Source organism: Carettochelys insculpta, chromosome 3, assembly GCF_033958435.1.
Source record: "Carettochelys insculpta isolate YL-2023 chromosome 3, ASM3395843v1, whole genome shotgun sequence".
NCBI classification, from domain to species: Eukaryota; Metazoa; Chordata; order Testudines; family Carettochelyidae; genus Carettochelys; species Carettochelys insculpta.
The window spans coordinates 102349491-102369500 of NC_134139.1; the positions used below are offsets into that span (position 1 = coordinate 102349491).

The 20010-nt window shown below is 41.6% G+C and overlaps 1 protein-coding gene across 2 annotated transcripts in view; it reads right to left on the reverse strand.

The window, feature by feature from the left end:
* Nucleotides 1–217: 217 nt before the first annotated feature.
* HECA (hdc homolog, cell cycle regulator) overlaps nt 218–20010 on the reverse strand; it is a 32561-nt gene continuing 12768 nt past the window's right edge. Inside the window, exons 2-4 of one of the 2 annotated variants that reach the window (XM_074990465.1) lie at nt 8801–9841; nt 5325–5479; nt 218–1666 (exon numbers count right to left, since the gene is read on the reverse strand). In XM_074990465.1, coding sequence (XP_074846566.1) covers nt 1502–1666; nt 5325–5479; nt 8801–9841 — 1361 coding nt within the window. In that variant the 3' untranslated portion in view covers nt 218–1501. Of the gene's footprint in view, nt 1667–5324; nt 5480–6360; nt 6457–8800; nt 9842–20010 lie in introns of those variants that run through there. The other variant, XR_012645031.1, reaches the window with a different exon arrangement.

Below are 20010 nucleotides of genomic sequence, written 5' to 3' on the forward strand. Positions count from 1 at the left end.
AGGATATGCAGAATATCAGAGTCATTTTCAATTTATATTTTCAATAAATATTATAAGCAATTATAATCTGTGGAAACCCATATTTGGTCTATACATAGTGTTTGACCACTTAAATGCTGTTAGTTGTTTTATGTAATAATTATACCACCTCAGTGGGTAGTCACATGACAACAGACACCATAGTGATGAATGTGGTATTAAAAATAACAGACTGATCTTGAGGACTTAGAATTTTTTTTATTTTTAAATTCTTGCACAGGAGGAAACAAAGAAAGAGAACACTGGCAAACTCTATAGAGACAACGCCTCTGATATCAATTCATTATCTGTTATAGTTTATTACATGTGGGAATGTAAAGAAGAATGCTAAACTTTTTAAAATATACATTGTTTCAAAGTCCTCAGAATCAATTGGGCAATATCCAGATTGACATACCTTTGAAAGACTAAGGTGCAGTGGCTATTTCAGAAAAGATACTAAACTCTGAAATAAAGTCATGAGGCGTTTTTGATGGCACAAATACCTTACAGTGGGCACACATCTTACTCAGCCCTGAACATTCTTTTCAAGGTCCTCTTTACGAGACAGTCATACCTGCCTCAGCCATGCAATCTGTAACATTCCAATCCCACCACAAATGTGCCCACACATACCCTTCCATAACTGACTTGCAATGGACGGCATCTTTCAATGTGATCCTTCTGTACATCACAGCAACGTTCTAAAAAATATCTGCAAAGCAAATAACTTTAAACAAAGTGTATTAAAATCTTAAGCTTGTTTTGGTATAAACAATTGACCTGACTGCTAAAATTACAACACTGATGGAAACAGTACTATCTCCATACAATCTGTCAGTGAGGGCAACTCATATCAAATACATACTGCAGGAAGACACCATGCCAAAAAGATTTTTAAGGTTGCATTTTCTGGCACAGATTTACATTCACTCGTCACAATATTTTAATTTACCAATTCTGGGAAACTGAAAGCAGACCAGCTAGTATAACTTAAGATATCTTATTTAGGTGTAATCCTGTTCCCAATGAAGTCAATGGCAAAGATCCTAAAGAATTCACTGGTAGCAAGACTGGGTCCTTCATGAAGATTTCATCTCTCACCCAGCCCTAATGGTGGTGGGTCCACAAAATCTCTTATTTCCAAACTGGGCTCACCCTCTTTTCTAAAAACCTTTCTACCCTTTAAGCTCTTCTGTGCTAATACAAAACTTGAAATTGAACCATGTGAGCTGAGAGTTCCCTGCCCCCACCCACTCTTGTGATTAGTTGGTTAGCCTCCAACCTCTGCTGAAATCTTGTCAGAAGGACCAGGTCTTCATAACTCATATATACATATTAATATATATGTACACAGACACACAAAAAAGCTGCTCTTTCATTTAGAAAAGAAATTAATTTTGTCACAGAATGGATCCTATAAAAAGGTGTCTAATAAAGTAGTAATACCCATAAAATAGCTATTACTAAAGCAAAGCTTTCGTCAATAAGCCTCCAGAACTTTAAATGAAGAGAATGGTTTCACAAAGTGGTAGTCTAGATTTCCACAGTGTGGGCACTGCTGGACATTGCTGTATTCAGAGAAATACTGCATCCCAATCCGTACATCTATTACTGGCTTTCCACAGTGCTTACAGTTCAGTCGAGCCTGTCAAAAAGTAGATAGAAACATTGTGAAACACTTGAATTTCCTTCCATTCTTGCCACAGAAAAAAAGAATATGTCTCTCACAATCCATTCCGAAGGACAGGTTTGATTAGGAAAGTATAGCTTATGAGATTCGATAGTAAGTGCCAATGCTTAACAGGAATGCCTTCAGGTGATTTGGTTAATTTCTGAAAAGCCTCAACTCCCACTGAAACCCCTTGCAATATTGAGCCCTAAGTGATCATCAAATAGGTAATATTTGTTTTTCTCATGATAACCTGGCTCTTCAGATAAACCTTCAAATGTTCTTTCAATTCTTCCTTCCAAGCAAGATTTTTCTAAATGTGTTTCAAGTTTTCATCAGGCTAGCATTGTCACATGACTTTCTTGAGTTTTTGTGGATTAATCCATGGATAAAAGTAACAAAAGTGCCTAAATTCCATTTTCAAAAGTGATGGAGGTGCCTAAATTATTTTGAAAATTGTATCCTCTGTACAGTTGAGGGTGGAGCCACCAGGAACTGTTGAGGCATGATGTGTTTACCTTAACTTTTTAATAAGCCAGCATGTTTAGTGTAACTGTAGCACAGCCATGAGAGAAGAAAGAAACGTTTCAGATAGCATAGCATTATGATTAATTTGGCAAGAAACCATCCAGTAGGGCATCCCAACTGAACACAATCCATGCTGTTTTTACAGAATGAAGTGGGGAATCCACAAACCTACAGTACCTGTATGTAGATTAAACTAGTTAAAGTTTAGGAATAAACAAATTCTGCTAATTCAGTTTTTGTAAATCAAAATTCTAGAAAATGTGCATTACCTTTGGATGTATCTACCTCTATGGATTTTATTAATGAATTTATGAGGTCACACTCAAGACACAGTACAAATTTTGAGGGTTTTTTTTTTCCCTATATGAAATATAGTGCTATCTTTGACTCCTAACACAGGGGAATTCAGTTCTGACTGGTCATACATACAGAATCTCCAAATTTATATGTATATATTTTTTTAATGTTAATGCTTCACCTTATCAATGTCGCGTGCCATAATGTGTTAAACACTGAAGTAAAGAGAAGCAATTTTAAATCTGTGCCATATAATTCTTAATTTAAATAAGTAAAATCTATTATTGTAGACAAAGAGTAAAATGAAGATATGCAACATAGATTATGGTCTAAATATAAAAAGTCTAAACAGCATCACAATTCTTAATCTACATAAATACGATCTATTATTGTGATTTTTATAGACTTTTTATATTTAAATCATAATCGGACTATGCTGAATAGCTACATTTTAATCTTTACGGATTTACAGATTCCTGCAACATGATACGGTATTAGATCATGCCCAATATGTTAAATATATTTAACACTGACAACCTATGTAAAAGCTAGACATTGTAATATATTTTGTATACTAGAATACAGCAAATTCCAAATAGATGGGACTTGGTCTTGAAAAGTAAACATTATTTGGCAAGATGAGAACTGGGTAAGAAAAGACAGAGCCATTACTGATCAGCAGCAGAAGGCTGGGCAGAATGAGTCTTAAGGAGAGATTGGGGTATGAAAAAATGCAGGCCACTCGATAAAAATAAAAAAGCAGGCTGTTGCAAGCACAGCAGGCAGTGTGAAAAAGACAGACTCCAGTGTGGGAGGAGAGAAGATAAGCAGAGAATAGAGTCCATGATGGAGTGTGGGAGGAAACTAGGGCTGATCGGTATGGAGGCAGGGCGTAAGTTGCACACTGTAATAGGTGCTTCTGAACATAGACCACATCTCAAAATAACAAAAATCCTCTTCACTGAGAGCTCTTCAGTGATGTTTTGCTTGAAAAAACTATTCACTCATGTACAACTCAGATTGCGGGAGCATTAAAAGCCAGTGTCTCATCTGCTTGGAAGCTAAAGATTCCAAAACTGCCTTTAATGAAATGAGTGCTTGTAATAATCTTGTTGGCCAAAGTTTTGCCGTTCCTGCCACTGTGAAATGCTCTGGGATGTTTTGGAATAAAGTAGTATCGAATACTACTTTTAAGTTAAAATAATTTAAGGCAATTCAGATTTAGTTTACATATCTTAACTCTGCCCCTTTGCACATGTGCAACACACCTATATAGGTACAGTATCAAAAATGAATACATCTAATAATTTAAGGGACTGAAAATTGATCATTTTGTATTCCATTATATTGAACTGCTTACCAAGTATTTTCACACTGCTCACTGAACACATAACTAAAACTCCTGTACTATATACACGTGAGGAATAAAAATTAAGCTAAATGTGAGAAAATCTAAATTGCCTGACTTTCACAAGATCAAAATGTCAACTGTAATACTGCATTTAAAACTTCCTTCTTAGAGAGGCTCAGAATTTAAGAAGTGCACAAAACCACGAGATAACATTTGTCAATGCAGCTACTACTATGAAAGCCAATTAACTACTGAGCTTGATGCTGAGTACCTGTCTCCAGCACCAGTAACCCAGGTTCATCTGATCACCCACATTTATTTTTAAACTCCATCCCTTAGTAATGAGAGCTTGCACCTGTCAAGGTTTCTTTGACTGCGAAGTCTCCCAAGTAGCGATGGTCATCTTCTGGTGTTTTCTACCAAGATAAGCAACTTGTTGGTACTTAGTAGTAATAATGCACAGAGCTTGCAAATCTTGATAAAGATATTGCCCAGGAAAGAAAGGTAACTCAATACACAATGAATGGAGGTATATTCCCATTTGTGAGGAGCATATCTGATGCAACAGAGTTATTTACTGAACTGACTCAATCTGTTTCTTTGTCCTGTTTGCAGGACAATCTAATTCCTACACTTGTCCAATGGAGTATCATTTGTAAACCTACTGGATCTCCATTTGAGCATTACACCAAAAGTTAATATCTTATGAACTATTGCAAGGTATTGTGCATCCCCAATCCATCAGATCCCTTAACCACACATTAATCTGCAATGATGGAACCTCTGCTGAAAGATTCTGAGCACTCTATTCCCTCCAGGAGATTCTTCTCTTTCTATGGTGCAAACCGGGCTATCGTCAAATCAAAACCAAGTTTCTTCAGAAGTTAGCAGAAAGACATCGCTGCACTCAGAGTGAAGAATAGTGAGACAGGGAATTCTCCAAGCCCAGAAAATTGAAGTGTTTCCATTATTTTTTCCTTTTCACCAAGGCTATCCCCTTGCTAAAACAGCATACTTCAAACAACTCACCAGGCCTTGATTAAAAGTGCTATTTAAACAGTAACTGCAATTTTGCTAGGCCTTTGCTATAATCCCAAAATGAACTGCGATGCAAACACTTAATCTGCACGAGATACTATAAAGTGATTATGCAATCTAAGCATTAAAGCTTAGTTTAAAATGGATTATCTTTAAACATATCTTAGGTCTATCCCCTGCACAAGTGGTTTATATTGTATTTTTTTAACCTCCCTGCACACCCCTATGCATTACAATTTCATAGATTTTAGAACAAGAAAGGGACCATTGTATCATCTAGTCTGACGTTCTGTGTGATACTGATTGGTGCTCATAAGTTAGAGGGTTTCAGATAGGATGGAGGAAGGAGGGAGAATAAACACAGGCTCTTGTTTTGTTTACTTTCAGCTGGAATTTCACCTTATTATGCAGAATACTAACCTGACAACAGGGAGAGGCTGCCAGGATATCATAGGTATACATGGTTCCCAGTTGATGCCAGCTTCCATCCCATCGAGACTTGCACTTAATGCAGATAATTTTGTGAACCCCTTCTAAGCAATCAACACAAACAGCATAGAGGTGCATAAGCCTTCCTGTGAACAGGAAACATATTTCTTAAGGAAAGGAGACATTATCCAAAAGGTTAAAGCAGACATTTCCTGTGCCATTCTGTCATTCTCATTCTTCTTAAAAATGATTTGCATAAAGTACATACTTTATGAAATTTGAAAAAGACTGGCCCAAATTGTTTAACAGGGCAAAAGGCCCCAATTTTTAAATAAAGAGGGATGTCAACACCTCAGTTTTCTCTTTGCTGGAAGACTTTGGCAAAATATTATGAGGACCCGAAAAGTGGTATCACACCGAGCTCGCTCACCAATACTTCACCAATTCCCACCTCGAGAAGGAAGGCTTGCAGCTCACTTGCTAGTCTGGTTTAATAATTCCATTCCCATATGTCAGGTATCTTGCAAAGGTCTCCCAGCAAGCAGAAGGAAATAAGGATGCGTTGTCACTCCTTATGTGAGAAACCACAGAAAGGAAGACAAGAGCAAAACTGCAACCCTTCCTGATTTTGCTTTGCAGTACCCTTTAAGGCATGTGTCTTTCAGACGTGAGCGAATGCTGCTTTAATTCACATTGCTTTTTCAGATATTTATACAAATGTCAACATACTAGACAGTATTCTACACACTCACTTCCAGTGTGAAGTGTTAATGTAATTCCTTCTCCCCATCATACAGGTTGAACCTCTATAATCCCACATTCCCATCTGGCAACATCTGTAATCCAGCATGATTTTAGTTAGCCAGACAATCATTTATCATGGGTGTTACCAAGTTTCCCATGGTCCCAATGTTTTACAGTCACCAGTCGTGGTTCTCAGTGTTCTGTGCTGCTATTTACCCCAAATGTCTTCAAACAGCCCACTAAGTACTAGAGGTGTTTGGTAATGCTGCTAGACAATACTGACCTCACATCAGCCGGCAAATTCTCTCTTCTGGCACTGGTCACATCCCAAGGGTGCCAGACTAGAGAGGTTCAACCAGTATTTTGAATCATATGCTCCCTATGTAGGGGTGAATTTTCAAGAGATGGGTAAATTACACTGAGTTCCATAGCAGGCAAGGAATACAGACTTCAAGACTGAATATTTATTTTCTAAAAACATGAACAGACTTGTCAGTGGTGACTTACCCTGAGATACAAAATTCTGGTGAGAAATAAAAAGCTCCACACATTTTGGAGATCCAGTGTTGTTGAACTGGGCTCACTCAGTGTTGTTGAACTGAGCACTGGCTATTTAACTAGACACATACCTATTATAATCATCACCCTATATTTTGCATTACTGGTATTCAAGAAAGTTTGCTATAATATTCAACTACAAATCATATACAAAAGAGTTGTGTGCTGTGATTTTGTGCTTTCAGGACACAGGCTGTGCTCTTATGAATCAAGTGTTGAATGTACAATTTTTTAATCAGTGATGAATGAATTCATAAATATAGCAGCTGCTTTGGAAAAATCTCAAAATATACAAATGTCTGGAAGCCAACAAGTATAATTAAGTCTGTCAGATTTAAAACAATTATTTTTCAAAGCAAACATTTTAGAGACGTGGAGAGTAAGGCTATTTAACCAAACAGATAAAGCTTCCATTTTTTGCATTCCTGTAACTATACACCAGTAAAAAATGTTCCCAAGCTGAGAAAATGTATGAGGGTTTTTATAGCTGAAGTCTACAAGCTTCAAAAAGTAGTTTTGTGATGGCAGCCTTATTACTCAGACCCTTCCTTACAATGCTCGTAGAGTACAAATACTTCTGTTGGTCAGGTGAATATCTGGAAATTCGATCTTTGACATAATTCATGCATTAGAAATCTTTTTTTCTGTGCATCAATTTTTATAGAAGACAACTTTAAATGTATATTACAGTATTCATAGCTTCCGCGTACAGAAATATTTCATCTTCTCCACCATTAATTTTGAGATTCTTAATCAAATGATTTGATGGCTAAATCACTCATGGCAATAAATGGTTTGTTTCCCTCAGGAGGGAAACTGTGTCCTGAAACAGAGACTTGTAGTTTAACTGTATGTGTCAAAATGTGCACTAAGATGATTAAACGTAATCTTTTTGTAACAAATCATTCTGTTGAAGATGAAGGAAAGTAACCTTCAACAATTTAGGTAATCTCCTTCGATCTAGTATTTGCACAGGTGTACATGAATCTACTTAGCGTCAGGAAGCAGTTAATAAAATGCACAAGTAATAATAATGTAAGAATTTCAGATTATTTTTAGCAAATATTAAATTGACACACGACAGATTAAATGTTGTAAATACTGATCAGGCAAAACCATGAGCACATTATGCCCTCCAAAAAAGCACCAATAAACACCCTTGCCCCATATTGCTACATTTTTTGTTCATGCCACACATTATCTTAGATCACTTGCTTTTTTTTCTTTGAAGTACATCAGGTCATACAGAAGCAATAATGTAAGCCTGTGCAAAGTTTAATGACTTAGTGCAATGTAATAATTCTACCACTGTTTGTTAAATAAAGCAAGTTTATGTGATGGGCATGACCAATCTGGGATTTAAAAAACAAAAAACAAAACACTTATGAACAGGAAAAAATGCAGCTTAAAAATGCCTCCTCTGGGGGGTTTCTTACTCCCACCTTCTTGTTTGTTTTTTTTTCCATAAAACTGTTAAAGTAATCCCTGCTGTGTCAACCAAAATCCTCATATTCCTGTTGACACTTTGTTTTGCACAGATTGTTGCCCATATTCTTTAGTCAGTCGCTTGGATTACCTGTGTGTGTCTAGCTAGAGGTAGCAAGGAATATCCTGAGTCCTGTATGTATGCTACAGTAGCCCTCTTTCTCTCCACAGAATAAATAACTTACTGCTATTAGGTACTTTCTTTAAAAAAAAAGAACCGTCCACCCCCCGCATAAGCTATACATGCACCAAGTGGCATAACCAGCTCCTCTGGTAGATGTCTAGCTTCAGACCTTAATCCAGACAACAACAGGAAATTTAGTTTTGAGGAAGTATCTGATTTACAACCGCTAACTGTAAGACTCTGCAGTGCAACACAGAAGGGCTGAAAAACTGTTACCCACTGTACCAGGAACCCTGAAGGAAAGGCCCTTGGCTGAAGAACTACCAGCAAGGTATGTTAATGTTTATGCCTTCCAGCCCATACAACACATCCATTTTTGATGAGCTACTTATACCAAACTTTACTACTTCCGGTTCAACCCTATGGTAAACTGGAAAAGAACACAAGCTTTACAAAAGCACTTGCTCTCCAGGGATGCAAATCTAAAATGAAATCAACAAAAAAGCAGTTCAATCGTTTTAAAGAGACCCCAATGCAACAGACAGATAACCTGTACCTTGAAGGTGACAGGGAACATCATATTCAATTTCATCATGTCTCGACGGACTAAGAAACAGGGTGCCATCCACTAACGGAAACTGTTCAAATACTGGCAGTGCTCTATGACACAGTGCACAGTTTACAACATTCCTGTGGCTGGCACTAAGTGCTGCAAGAATAAATTTCCGTAGGTCCTCCCCTTGGCCCACTTGGGCATCGTCTTCCATTCGCACATGAAAAGTGTTCAATTTATGCCTGGGTATATGAGTGAGCAACTCAGATAGGTCAAGCCTTCTCAAAAATTGCACCGGGGCATCAAAATGTCCTGATCTATGCACTTGCAAACCAGAGGCCCCATAATCAAAATGGGCATTCCTGAACATGCCTCCACCAGTCATGTTCTTTTTATGAGGTTCTAAGTGAATGGCATTCTTCAAAAATTCTCCTAAGTAACGCGAAGAACGAGGGCCACTAAAATGTGCAGGGGCAAGAATAGAGTAGCCTGTAGGAGGGGACTGGCCAGGAGAGCCACAGGGAGAACGAACAGCATAGCTCCCACTAACGACGCCTTTCTCTTGAGAGTTCTGCCTGTCCATAGAATGCCTTCTCTGGACATCATGATTTAAAACTTTTGGCGGTTTGTTGACAGGCCTGCACTTTTTGGCCTCTTCCATAGACTCTGTCATGGACCTTCCTGTGCTCTTCTCTGACACAGACTTTTTCTTCCTCTCATCCTGCATTCGTTTCACTTGGTACCAGTCTGTGTCTTTCTTTAAGTGACCCTGCCCACACCGACAAGAACAAAAGCGGAAAGCAAGATCGTATCCCTTCTTTGTCCACATGTTCTGACGACACTGCTTTTCATTCCAACTCCTTGCTCTGCCAATGCAGTTAAACTGAACAAGAATGCTGCTTTCCCACTCATAAAAACATTGAAGGTGCATCCAGGTGCTGTGGGGACAGTGTTCGTTGTTGCATACGACCTTCTGGTAATCATCTTTTTCTAAATCAACAGGCCTTCCAAAGCTACAGATCAGTGGCGTAGCACAAGGAGCTTCTGTGGGACATAAAACAGACAATAATAACTTATGCTGAATGCAATATATCTGCAATACTTACTTTAGGCTTGTGTCACCTTGCAGAACAAGCTCTCTTTCTAGGTTTGTGTGCTCTGACGTTCAAGGAATTTACCACAATTACTGATTTATCAATGGTCTGAGACTTTTGCAAGACAAATAGGGAAAGTTAGAAAAAATATCCCATGAGACTAGAGAGATGTAAACACTAACTTCATGGCCATGACTTGCCCCCACTCAATAGTACTATTCAGGTGCAGTAAGTGACCCCCCTTAAGCCTTTGCAGGACTGGGGCTTTACTGTGACTGAGTATTAATAGTTTTTCTTTTGTTTCTAGTGTTGCAGTATGGGTCCAAAGTCTATGCGCAGCAAGTACATTCAAGGTCTATACAGGGTGTGCAGTGGGAGCCAAATGAAAAAAAGTCCTTCTCTAGAGCTCACTGAGTTAAGGCATGCTTCACCCTAATCTGAATCTCAAAAAGCGGGACTAGCAGCCTTTGCTATATTCTCAAGCAAGAACAGTCCATTTGAATTTCCCTGTCCATATGAAAATATCTGCTTCATTACATGTGCTAATCTAAATTTCTGTTGCAATATACGGAGAAATCACTGGGATGGGTTTTGACCTTCTAACTGAAGATTAGGAAGGCTAGAAATGGCATTGCTGCTGCCTTCTGGATTACTGAATGATATGTGGGGGTGGTTTTGTTTTTTTTTTGGTTGGCTGGTTGGTTTTGGGGTTTTTTCTTTTTTTTTTTTTGGGGGGAGGGTGTTTTGTTTTTGTTTTTTTTTGGGGGGGGTGGTTTTGTTTTTTGGTACTTTAAGGATTTTTGCAGTATGGTCGAGCTTGGCTGCACCTTATGAGATTCATCTCTGATATGCACCAACAACTGTGGGTACTGAACACAACACTGAGGATGTTCTTTCACATGCCCACAACCTTCCTTACTCTACATTCCTCCCTCCATCTCACTTCCCAGAAATCATTCAGAGTTTTAGCAGGTCAGACAGACCTCTTGCTGGTCATTAGGTACTACTGCATTCAAGTAATAGAACTCTTCTTCAGGGATTCTGTGATCAAAGGTGACCCGGAGCACAGTGTGCAAGAGTGCACCCAGTAATACAGCAGCTAGCACTCCTGGACTCTCCCACAGAATTACATGAAAGTAGGCAGGCCTGGTGAGAAGGTAATTTCATCCCAAGTTGGGGGAAAGACAACAGGTGCAGAGAAGCCCACAGTTCGGGCAGCTATATCCTTCAGAAATAAATGTATTACTGGCAGAACTCAATAGCCTTGCAAAGAGAGTAGGAAAGAAGTTGGTAAAATGTAGGCAGGAGCTAATGAGGAACCGTCAGTCCTAGTTAAGTATAACACATGAAGGCACACCCCTGAATACTGATCAAATGTACAAGTGCTCATATATGAATATTAGGAGTCTAAATACTGAGATGGGTGAACTGGAGTATTTGGCCTTTAATGAGGATACTGATATGACAGGCACTGTGGAAACGTGAGGAACACCAAAGGGACACCATAATACTAAGGTACAAAATATACAGGAATACACAGTAGGCCATACTGGTGGAAGAGTGTCACTGTATGTGAAGAAGCAGAATGTAAAAGAAAAATCTTACATGAATCAAACAATCACAGAATCTCTCTGCATAGCAATACCATGCTTAAACTAAAGTACAGCACTAGGAATATTCCATTAACCACCTGACCAGGATGGTGACAGTGACTGTGAAATGCTCTGGGAGATTAGAAGCTACAAAGGCAGAAACCCCAATAATAATGGGGGATTTCAACTACTTCTGTATTAACTAGGTATGTGCCAACTTGGAAACGGATGCAGAAATAAAATTTCTACACACCTTACATGACTGCTTTATGGAACAGCTTGAACCCACCAAAAGGCAAATCTTGATTTAATCCTAAAGTAGAACACAGGATCTGGCTCAAAGAGAGACTATAGCTGAACCACTCAGTAATAATGACCATAACATAATTAAATTGAACATCCCTATGGGAGGAAAATGCTAAAGAAACCTACCACAGCAACATTTATTTTCAAAAAAAGGGACTACCCCAAAAATGCAGAAGTTAATTAAATGAAAATTAATAGTATTAGTCAAAAGAATGCAGTATTTAAAAAAGGCATGTAAACTTTTAATAGTCAGAGGCTCAAACTAAATGTATAGCTCCAATTAAAACCAGTAAGAGGACCAAAAAAAAAACCCCAAAACAGGATACCAGAACTGAACAGCAGAATAAGTGGTGTTCAGTGGGGAAAAGGCAGCCTTTAAATACTGGAAGCCAAATCTTGCTGTGGAAAAAAATATATAGAAAGTAGCATAAACAATGGCAAGTCAAATGTGAAAGTATAATGAGGCAGGCCAAAAATGAATTTCAAAAGCAACTAGGTAAAAACACAAACTAACAGGAAAAATATTTTTAAGTTCATCAGAAGCAGAAAGGCTGTCCAACAAATAGTTGGGTCGTTGGGTGACTGAGGAGCTAAAAGAGCAAGCGGAGAACACAAGGTCATCACAGAAAAGCTAAACAAATTAGAACGTGAAGGACAGCCAAATTGGATCAGACCAAAAGTCCATCTAGCCCAGCATCCTGTTTTCCAACAGTGGCCAATGCCAGATGCTCCAGAGGGAGTGAACAGAACAGGCAATCACCCATTTACAGCTTCTGACAAACAGAGAATAAGGGACACCATCCCTACCCATCCTAGCAAATAAATATTGATGGACCTATCCTCCAGGAATTTATCTAGCTCTTTTTTGGACCCTGATAATTATTATAAATTATTTGCATCAGTCTTTACTACATAGGTTGTGAAGGGGATCCCTAACATTGAGCCGTTCTGTTTAGGTGACAAATCGTGTGAGTATCCATCCCAAATTGAAATATCAATCGAAGAGGTGTTGGAACAAATTGATAAATTAAACAGAAAAAGTCACCAAGACTAAGATGGTATTCACCCAAGAGTTCTAAACGAACTCTAATATGAAACTGCAGACCTACTAGCTGTGGTATGTAACTTACTGATTAAAACAGCCTCCATACAAGATGATTGTAGGGTAGTGAATGTAATTCCGATTGTTTGTAAAAGGCTCCAGTGTCAAATCCTGGCAACTACAGCCTGGTAAGTCTAACTTCAGTGCCAAGCAAATTGAAATCAGGCAAAAGAACAGAATTATCAGACACACAGAACACAGTGGCTACATCTACACAAGCTCCAAACTTCAAAATGGCCGCGCAAATGGCCATTTCGAAGTTTACTAATGAAGCGCTGAAATGTATATTCAGCGCTTCATTAGCATGGGGGCAGCCGCAATAAGGGGACTTCGAAGCAGGCAGGGTCCTTTCGAAAAGGAGCCCCGTCGGGACGAGCTGCGCGGCGGAGAGGCGCATCAATTTCGAAGTGCTGCGGCCACCCGCATGTCAGTGAAGCGCTGAATATGCATTTCAGCGCTTCATTAGTAAACTTCAAAATGGCCATTTGCGTGGCTATTTCGAAGTTTGGGGCTAGTGTAGACACGGCCAGTAAGTCAGAGTCAACATGAACTTTCTAAAGAAAAATCATGCCCCCTAGCTATTAGTATTCTTTCAGGGGATCAACAAGCATGCTGACATAGGTGATCCAGTTGGTATAGTGTACCTGGACTTTGAGAAAGTTTTTGACATAGTACCTCATCAAACGCTCTTTAGCAAAGTAAGCAACATGGAATAAGACAGAGGCTTTCACGGATCAGTAACTGGTTAAAAGATAGAATGCAAGGGTAGTAATAAATGGACAGTTTTCACAATGGAGAGCAATAAATAGGGTTCCCTAAGAATCTCTACTAGGACTTGTTCTGTTCAACATATTCAGAAACACTTTGAAAGACAGCTTCAGCTGATTCTGACCCTCACTAAAAAAATTATGCTAAAATTATTTTAAATGTATTACTTTTATTTAAGCAGTCGTCTCCATTTTACAGAAACTTTCTTAATCTTATACAGTGGCCAAGAAGAGACATGTGCAATCCATTTTAATCAATCAAACCTTTAACATTCCAGTGATATTGCTGACTTTTCCTATTATTTTCTGTTAAAAGGGTAAATAAAAGCCATAGAACATTTAGTAAATTCATGCAAACTACAGAGCTGAAAGTTCCAGAGCCCTATTTATTCAAAATACACACACACAGAGTATGGAAAACTCTACCAATGCTGCTCCACCTATGTGCCTCAACTCTCCTCTGAAGACATCTACCTCTTATTATCAGAGGGGTAGCTGGGTTAGTCTGTAACCACAAAAACAATGAGAAGTCTATAAGGTGCCACAGGACTTCTCATTGTTTCTCCCTCTTAGGCTGTGTCTACACTACAGATCCCTTTCGAAAGGGCAGCTTTCAAAACTTAATGTCGAAAGATGGCCTTTGAAACGGGGTGTACACACAGGCAAATAGGGAGCGAAGGTTCAACCCGCCCTTTCAAATGGCCTCCACCTCACTTCCAAAAGAGAACATCCACACATGCCAGGGCACTCTTTCGAAAGTACAGGGGCAGGAAGTGCTGCAGGCAGGGTTGCCTGGTGGGGTGGGTGCAAGAGTGGCTCGCGAGGGGGCAGCAGCTGGGGCAAGGCGGCCAACCACAGCCTGGGTCAGGGCATCCAGGTTTGCCACAACGCAGTCCCAGGCCTTCCTCCCCATGGCAAGCCCCTCCTGCAGCACGCCGGTGAGGTCCCACAGGGCTGCAGTGTGGACAGCATCCTCCTCCTCCTGGTGACATGGGCGGATGGCCTGCTGGCGGCCCTGCACAGTCCCTGCTCAGGGTCCAGGTCGTTCCCCCTCACCCTCGGGTGGTGGGGCTTGTTCAGCTGCTGGAGCTGTGGAAACAGAAGGAGAGAGGGGAACGGGCCATTAGTCCTGCATGCTGGCCCCCATGTCCCCACCCACCCACACCTGTCCTGGGGCCTGGCGATGCCCACATCCCAGGGTTCCCTGCATGGGTGCCATGGGTGCAGGCTCCTCCACTCCAGTCCCCCCATGGCCAGATGGTCCATGGTGCTGTCCTGGATGCGCAGCGCAGAGCGTCACACATTGACCCCCTGGGGCCTGGGGAGCATAGCTCTCCAGAGTCCACATGCACCGGGGCTGGCAGTTGTTGGATTTGAAAGTCATGTAAGCATAACACAGTGCCCCCTCCCCAGACCCCAGGGCATCTGGCATGCATGTCACCTACCTGTGGATCCCTCCGGGAAGTTGGGTGAGGATGGGTGGATGGGGCCTGGCTGGACAGCCGAGACAAGAGGTCAATGACAAGGGCCCCCTCGCTTGAGCCTCATCATCACTGGTGGGATCCAGGCACTAGAACTGGCTGCCTGTCCTGGGCGCTCCTTGCCCTCTGTTGCCAGCTCAGCTCAGCCATGTCCAGGATGACAACCAGGGGTCTGGCCTCGTTGGGCCCCAGGAGGCTGAGAAAGTTTTTAATAGTAGGAGCAGCTTGTGGGCGCTACACCTGACCACCCGGCCATGTCCCAGGCCTTGCAATAGCCCTGCTGGAGTTCCTTCACCTTTGAACACACCTGGTCCAGGGTGCAGGTGGGGTGGCCCCGGAAAATCAGGCCCTTCAACAGCCGCTCAAACACCATGCTATTGTGGCAACAAACCCCTGTATGGTGGAGGACCTCCTCATCCTCCCATAGGGAGAGAAGGTCGTGCAGCCTGGCCTCCGTCCAGGAGGGGCCCAGTGCTTCGAGGCCTAGCTCACCTCCAGGGAGGGCTTCCCACTGTCCTTGGGGGAGCTCCTGTGGTGGGCAGGGGTCCGGGTGGCTGGCCATGGGTCCAGAAAAGGCGAGGGGCTGGCTGAGACCTCTCAGAAGGCAGCAAGCTGGAGAGCAGTGAGGGCTCCCTGCTGCCTGCATGCTTTCTGCTTCCTGACTAAGGTTTGTGGGAGCCAGCGTCTTTAAATGCGGGCAGACACTGGAGCCACAGAGCTCCGCTTACGCTGAGTGTGGCACCTCCGGCTGCCAGCTGATCACCGCCATGGAGGACTCTCTTTTGAAATAGCCATCTGTGGAGCGTCTACAGTTGCTCTCTTTCAAAATAATCTTTCAAAGGAAGGCACTCTTCCCACCATGGGAACAGGAGACCAACTTTGACAGAACGGCCCCATTCTTTTGATGTTACTTTTGAAAGAGCGTGGTCTGTGTAGACGCTCCCTGGGTTATTTTGAAAGAAGGCTGTCTTCCGACCTCAATTTCCAATGTACTTGATAGCGTAGACATGGCCTTAGTGTAAGGGATCGATCAACTCTCCATAATCACGTATTCAGTCATTTTGCTCTCTATTCCTTTTGCCCACAATGGGTCCATTGCAGTGGCAGTTTCTGAGATGTCGACCCCTTTTCCCTCCAAGTGTGAAGAGCATCCCTTCAGTTTCAGAATACGAAGTCTTATATAAACAGGTACCATTCTGAGAGGACAAGACGACAAGCTCGATGGACAGCATCAGGAGACGTAAGTATGGTATCATTTACAAAGCGCTCCCCACTAATACCAGCTCCGTTTTCCTACTACAGTAACTATCTAAGCTCACAGAAACTATGGTGGGGTTTTGCTGGATTTTATACATCTCGCCTTCAATTTTAAAACTACTTACTCTTCAAGCTGTTGATGTCTATTGCACAGTACACTAACTTTGGCTAAGATGATAAATAAATAGAAACTTATCTTCTTGGACACAAAAAACCATTTCCCAACTCAAATACTCATCTGATGTTGACTCGTTCAATTCAACAGACCTCTTATGACATCAAGTAATGCGTGGAGGCTTTTTCCTTTGCCTGTAGCAAGTAGCAATACTTTTATGATATTTAAGATTTCAAAAAAGTATAGCTTTGGATTACAGCATATTAGGCAATAATAAGCTATTTATCTCAAAGGAGTTAAGAAAAGTTAAACCATCAAAGGCACATCATCATAAACCAGATACTGAAAAGTGTTTTTTTTTTTTTTTTTGTTAAGTACTACTGTGAAATTCTCTCATTTATTCATCCACCAGCATTCATCTACTTGGTAGGCAGTCTTTTATATCATTTTTGAGGAAAAGAAACCAAAAGTACAACCGCCCACTAAGAAGGTCACATGTTCTCTAATAGCTGTATACACAAATACAACTGAAATGGGCTATTTAATGACTGTTTTAATTTTATGTTCAAGAGTTCCCTGATTTCTTTACATTAGAAAACCCTTTGGAATAGAATACAAGCATTATATCTCTTCCTTGGTTTTAACTTTTTTAAATCGTCCTTATCATTAAACACTGATAAACACCTCCTTTGTCCCAGGCTCGTAAAACATACTACATTCAGTATGCCAAATGCAAAACTGAAATAAAAAACTATCCATAACCATTTAGACATGACTGGTGCCTCAGTAGCATTTAGCTTGCAAACAAAAAGGGATAAATAAAATAAGTGCTAGAAATAAATAAATAAAATGCCAATAGCCCATGCTTTGCTCAAAGAGTATCCATAGCAATTTTTTGCTGTTTATACTTTTGTTTGATGAATCTCATGCAGGGGTGGGGAATTTTTTTTCATTAGGAGCTACTGACACCCAGATAAATCAGTCAGTGGAGAGGGGCCACAAAAGCGAATAGCCAAAAAGCCACAAAACCCTCACTGACGTGGCCCCGACTGAGACATCTCACACCCCTCATGCTTCTACACTACAGGCAGCAGAGTAGAGAAGCTGGAACTGAGGTTCAGGGCTTCCCCCAAGCTATATCAACTCATCTGTGGGTCTGGGACCAAAAATGAGGGAGGTTTAAAGTTCAGCGTGCAGGAGGCAGCTGCTGCTGGGGAGCGCGTATGGGGTCTGGGCGGGAAGGAGGGTGTACGAGCAGGCTGAGGATGGAGCGTCTGAGTGGGAGGGGGTCCAGAAGGGTGGAGAGGTCTAGGAGGCAGAGGGGAGCTGAGGAGGGCACTTATCTCCCCATGGCACCACTGCTGCCACCCCTCCACTGAGTGGGGGAACAGCAGCATAGATACAAACCTCCTAGAGGGGCCTTTCTCCCAGGCTCTCCCATACTGCTCTGATTAGCCATAATTCCAGCCAATCAGAGCAGGCAAGGGAAGCCTCTCTTCAGGCAGCACTAGGCTGTCTTTCCCCTAGCTGGGAGAAACCATGCCACAAGCAGCTGTGCGCCCCCCTGCTGGGAAAAGCCAGGCACCACAGGGCTGCCCCCACTCCACACCGGGGGAAGCTGGTGGCTGGAATGGCAACAGAGCTATGCCCCACCCCCCCACCACCTGGGGGAAGCCAGGGAGCAGCAAAGCTCTGAAGAGGCTCCAGCTACCCACCCCCGCAGCCAGGGGAATTCTGGGGATCTCCCCAACCCCTCCCCATCCACCACAATTTACACAAAATTTATTTATGTGGAAGTTGCCCAGGACGCAACCTCCACATAATCAAGGGATTACTGTACAGTAAAACCCCGATTATTGGATCCCCAGTTATCCAACACTCCGTTTTATCTGACGCCACCCCAGGGTGATGGGGGTAACTTCTCCCCCTCCCGCAGTCCTGCAGCAACCAGGAAACAGCCCCCGGCAGCCACCTGCCCAGCAGGTAGCCAGCAACCACCCAGCCAAGGAGCCGGCTGAGGCTGCCAGCCCGAAAACCCTTCTCCACAGCAGCCCAGCCCAGGCAGTGGCTCTGCGGCAGCCCACCGCCCATCCTGCAGATAGGTCCTGGGCAGCTGGCAGCCCCCAATCCCAGCTTCCTGCTTGTGCCCCCATCAATTATCCAACATTTTCAGTTATCCAATAGTCCTGATTATGCCAGATAACCAGGGTTTTACTGTATTTATGTTCCAATCATTTTATTTTTAAGGTAAATGAGCAACTTTTTCAGTAATAATGTGTTGTGACACTTTGAAGATTTATGCCTGATTTTGTAAGCAGGTCATTTTTAAAAGAGGTGAAATCTGCGTGTGCACAAGACAAACCATACTTCTGAAAGGGGTACAGGAGTTTGAAAAGGCTGAGAACCACTAATGTAAGCTACAGAAGGCAAAAAACGAGTAGTTATAAGAAAAGGTATCTCTGAAGTCACATTTCTAGTGACTGGACAACTCAAATGGGTTCCTGAATAAGTGAAATGCTTATAGGCGATGTAGAGATGTAGAGATATACAGCCAATGGATATTAGGCTTGTGAGCAGACAGTTTTCCTACATACTGTGCTTCTTTAGCCAACAGCCTAGGATAAACCAGGAATAGATTAAAGACTTCCATAACTTCCTTTCTCATGCTTATTTTATTTTTGAAGGATGCAGGCTTATGAACAACAGTCACTGAGAGACCTGGGGCAAGATGGCAGGGGGGCCCAGCTGCCACCACACGCTTCTCCTGACAAGCTGTATGGCACGCGCACAGAGCAGGCGGACACCACGCCCTGCATGCAGCTCCAGAACTGGAATTGTGAGTGGTGGCATATTGGACACCATAGCTTTACTGTATATATTAATGCCTATTCACTATAATACTGTGTCTTTGCAAGGAGCGTAGTTGGTACCAAAAAACCAAACAAAACACAAATACAACCCAGTTTTAGATTGTAACTACACATAAATTAGAAAAAAATCAAACCTGCAGTTCCAATAGCATAAGTGATTTGTCCTATATTGTCTGTATTTTATATGCAAAGTCAACATTGCTATACACAGTACACCAAAATACTGTATGTGCACATGTATTATTTAAGTGCATGTAAAAATTATTTCATCTATGGCCCCTTTTCATCTTGAGAGACAGTGGCTAGCAGCGGCAATGAGGATCTATGGGCAGTGTTTGAGTCAGCAGCTTCTCTTGTGGCTTATCTGTCCAATATTGGATTTGCACGGTCAATTGCACTAACCACATTGTTAGTCTATTTCCAAATTCTTGAGTCTGAGAGTTTTTCCTTCTCAGACAAAGTTCTTTTGTGCGGCTTGCGCATATACTATCAAAGGACGATGTGCCCTGTCATAACAATCATCGCCTTGTATTTCGATCTGATGATGCAGATTTCCAGAATTCTAGATTGATGCTGATTTTTTTTTCATGGCCTTTTTGCACGTATCCTTGAACCTTAGCTTTGGTCTT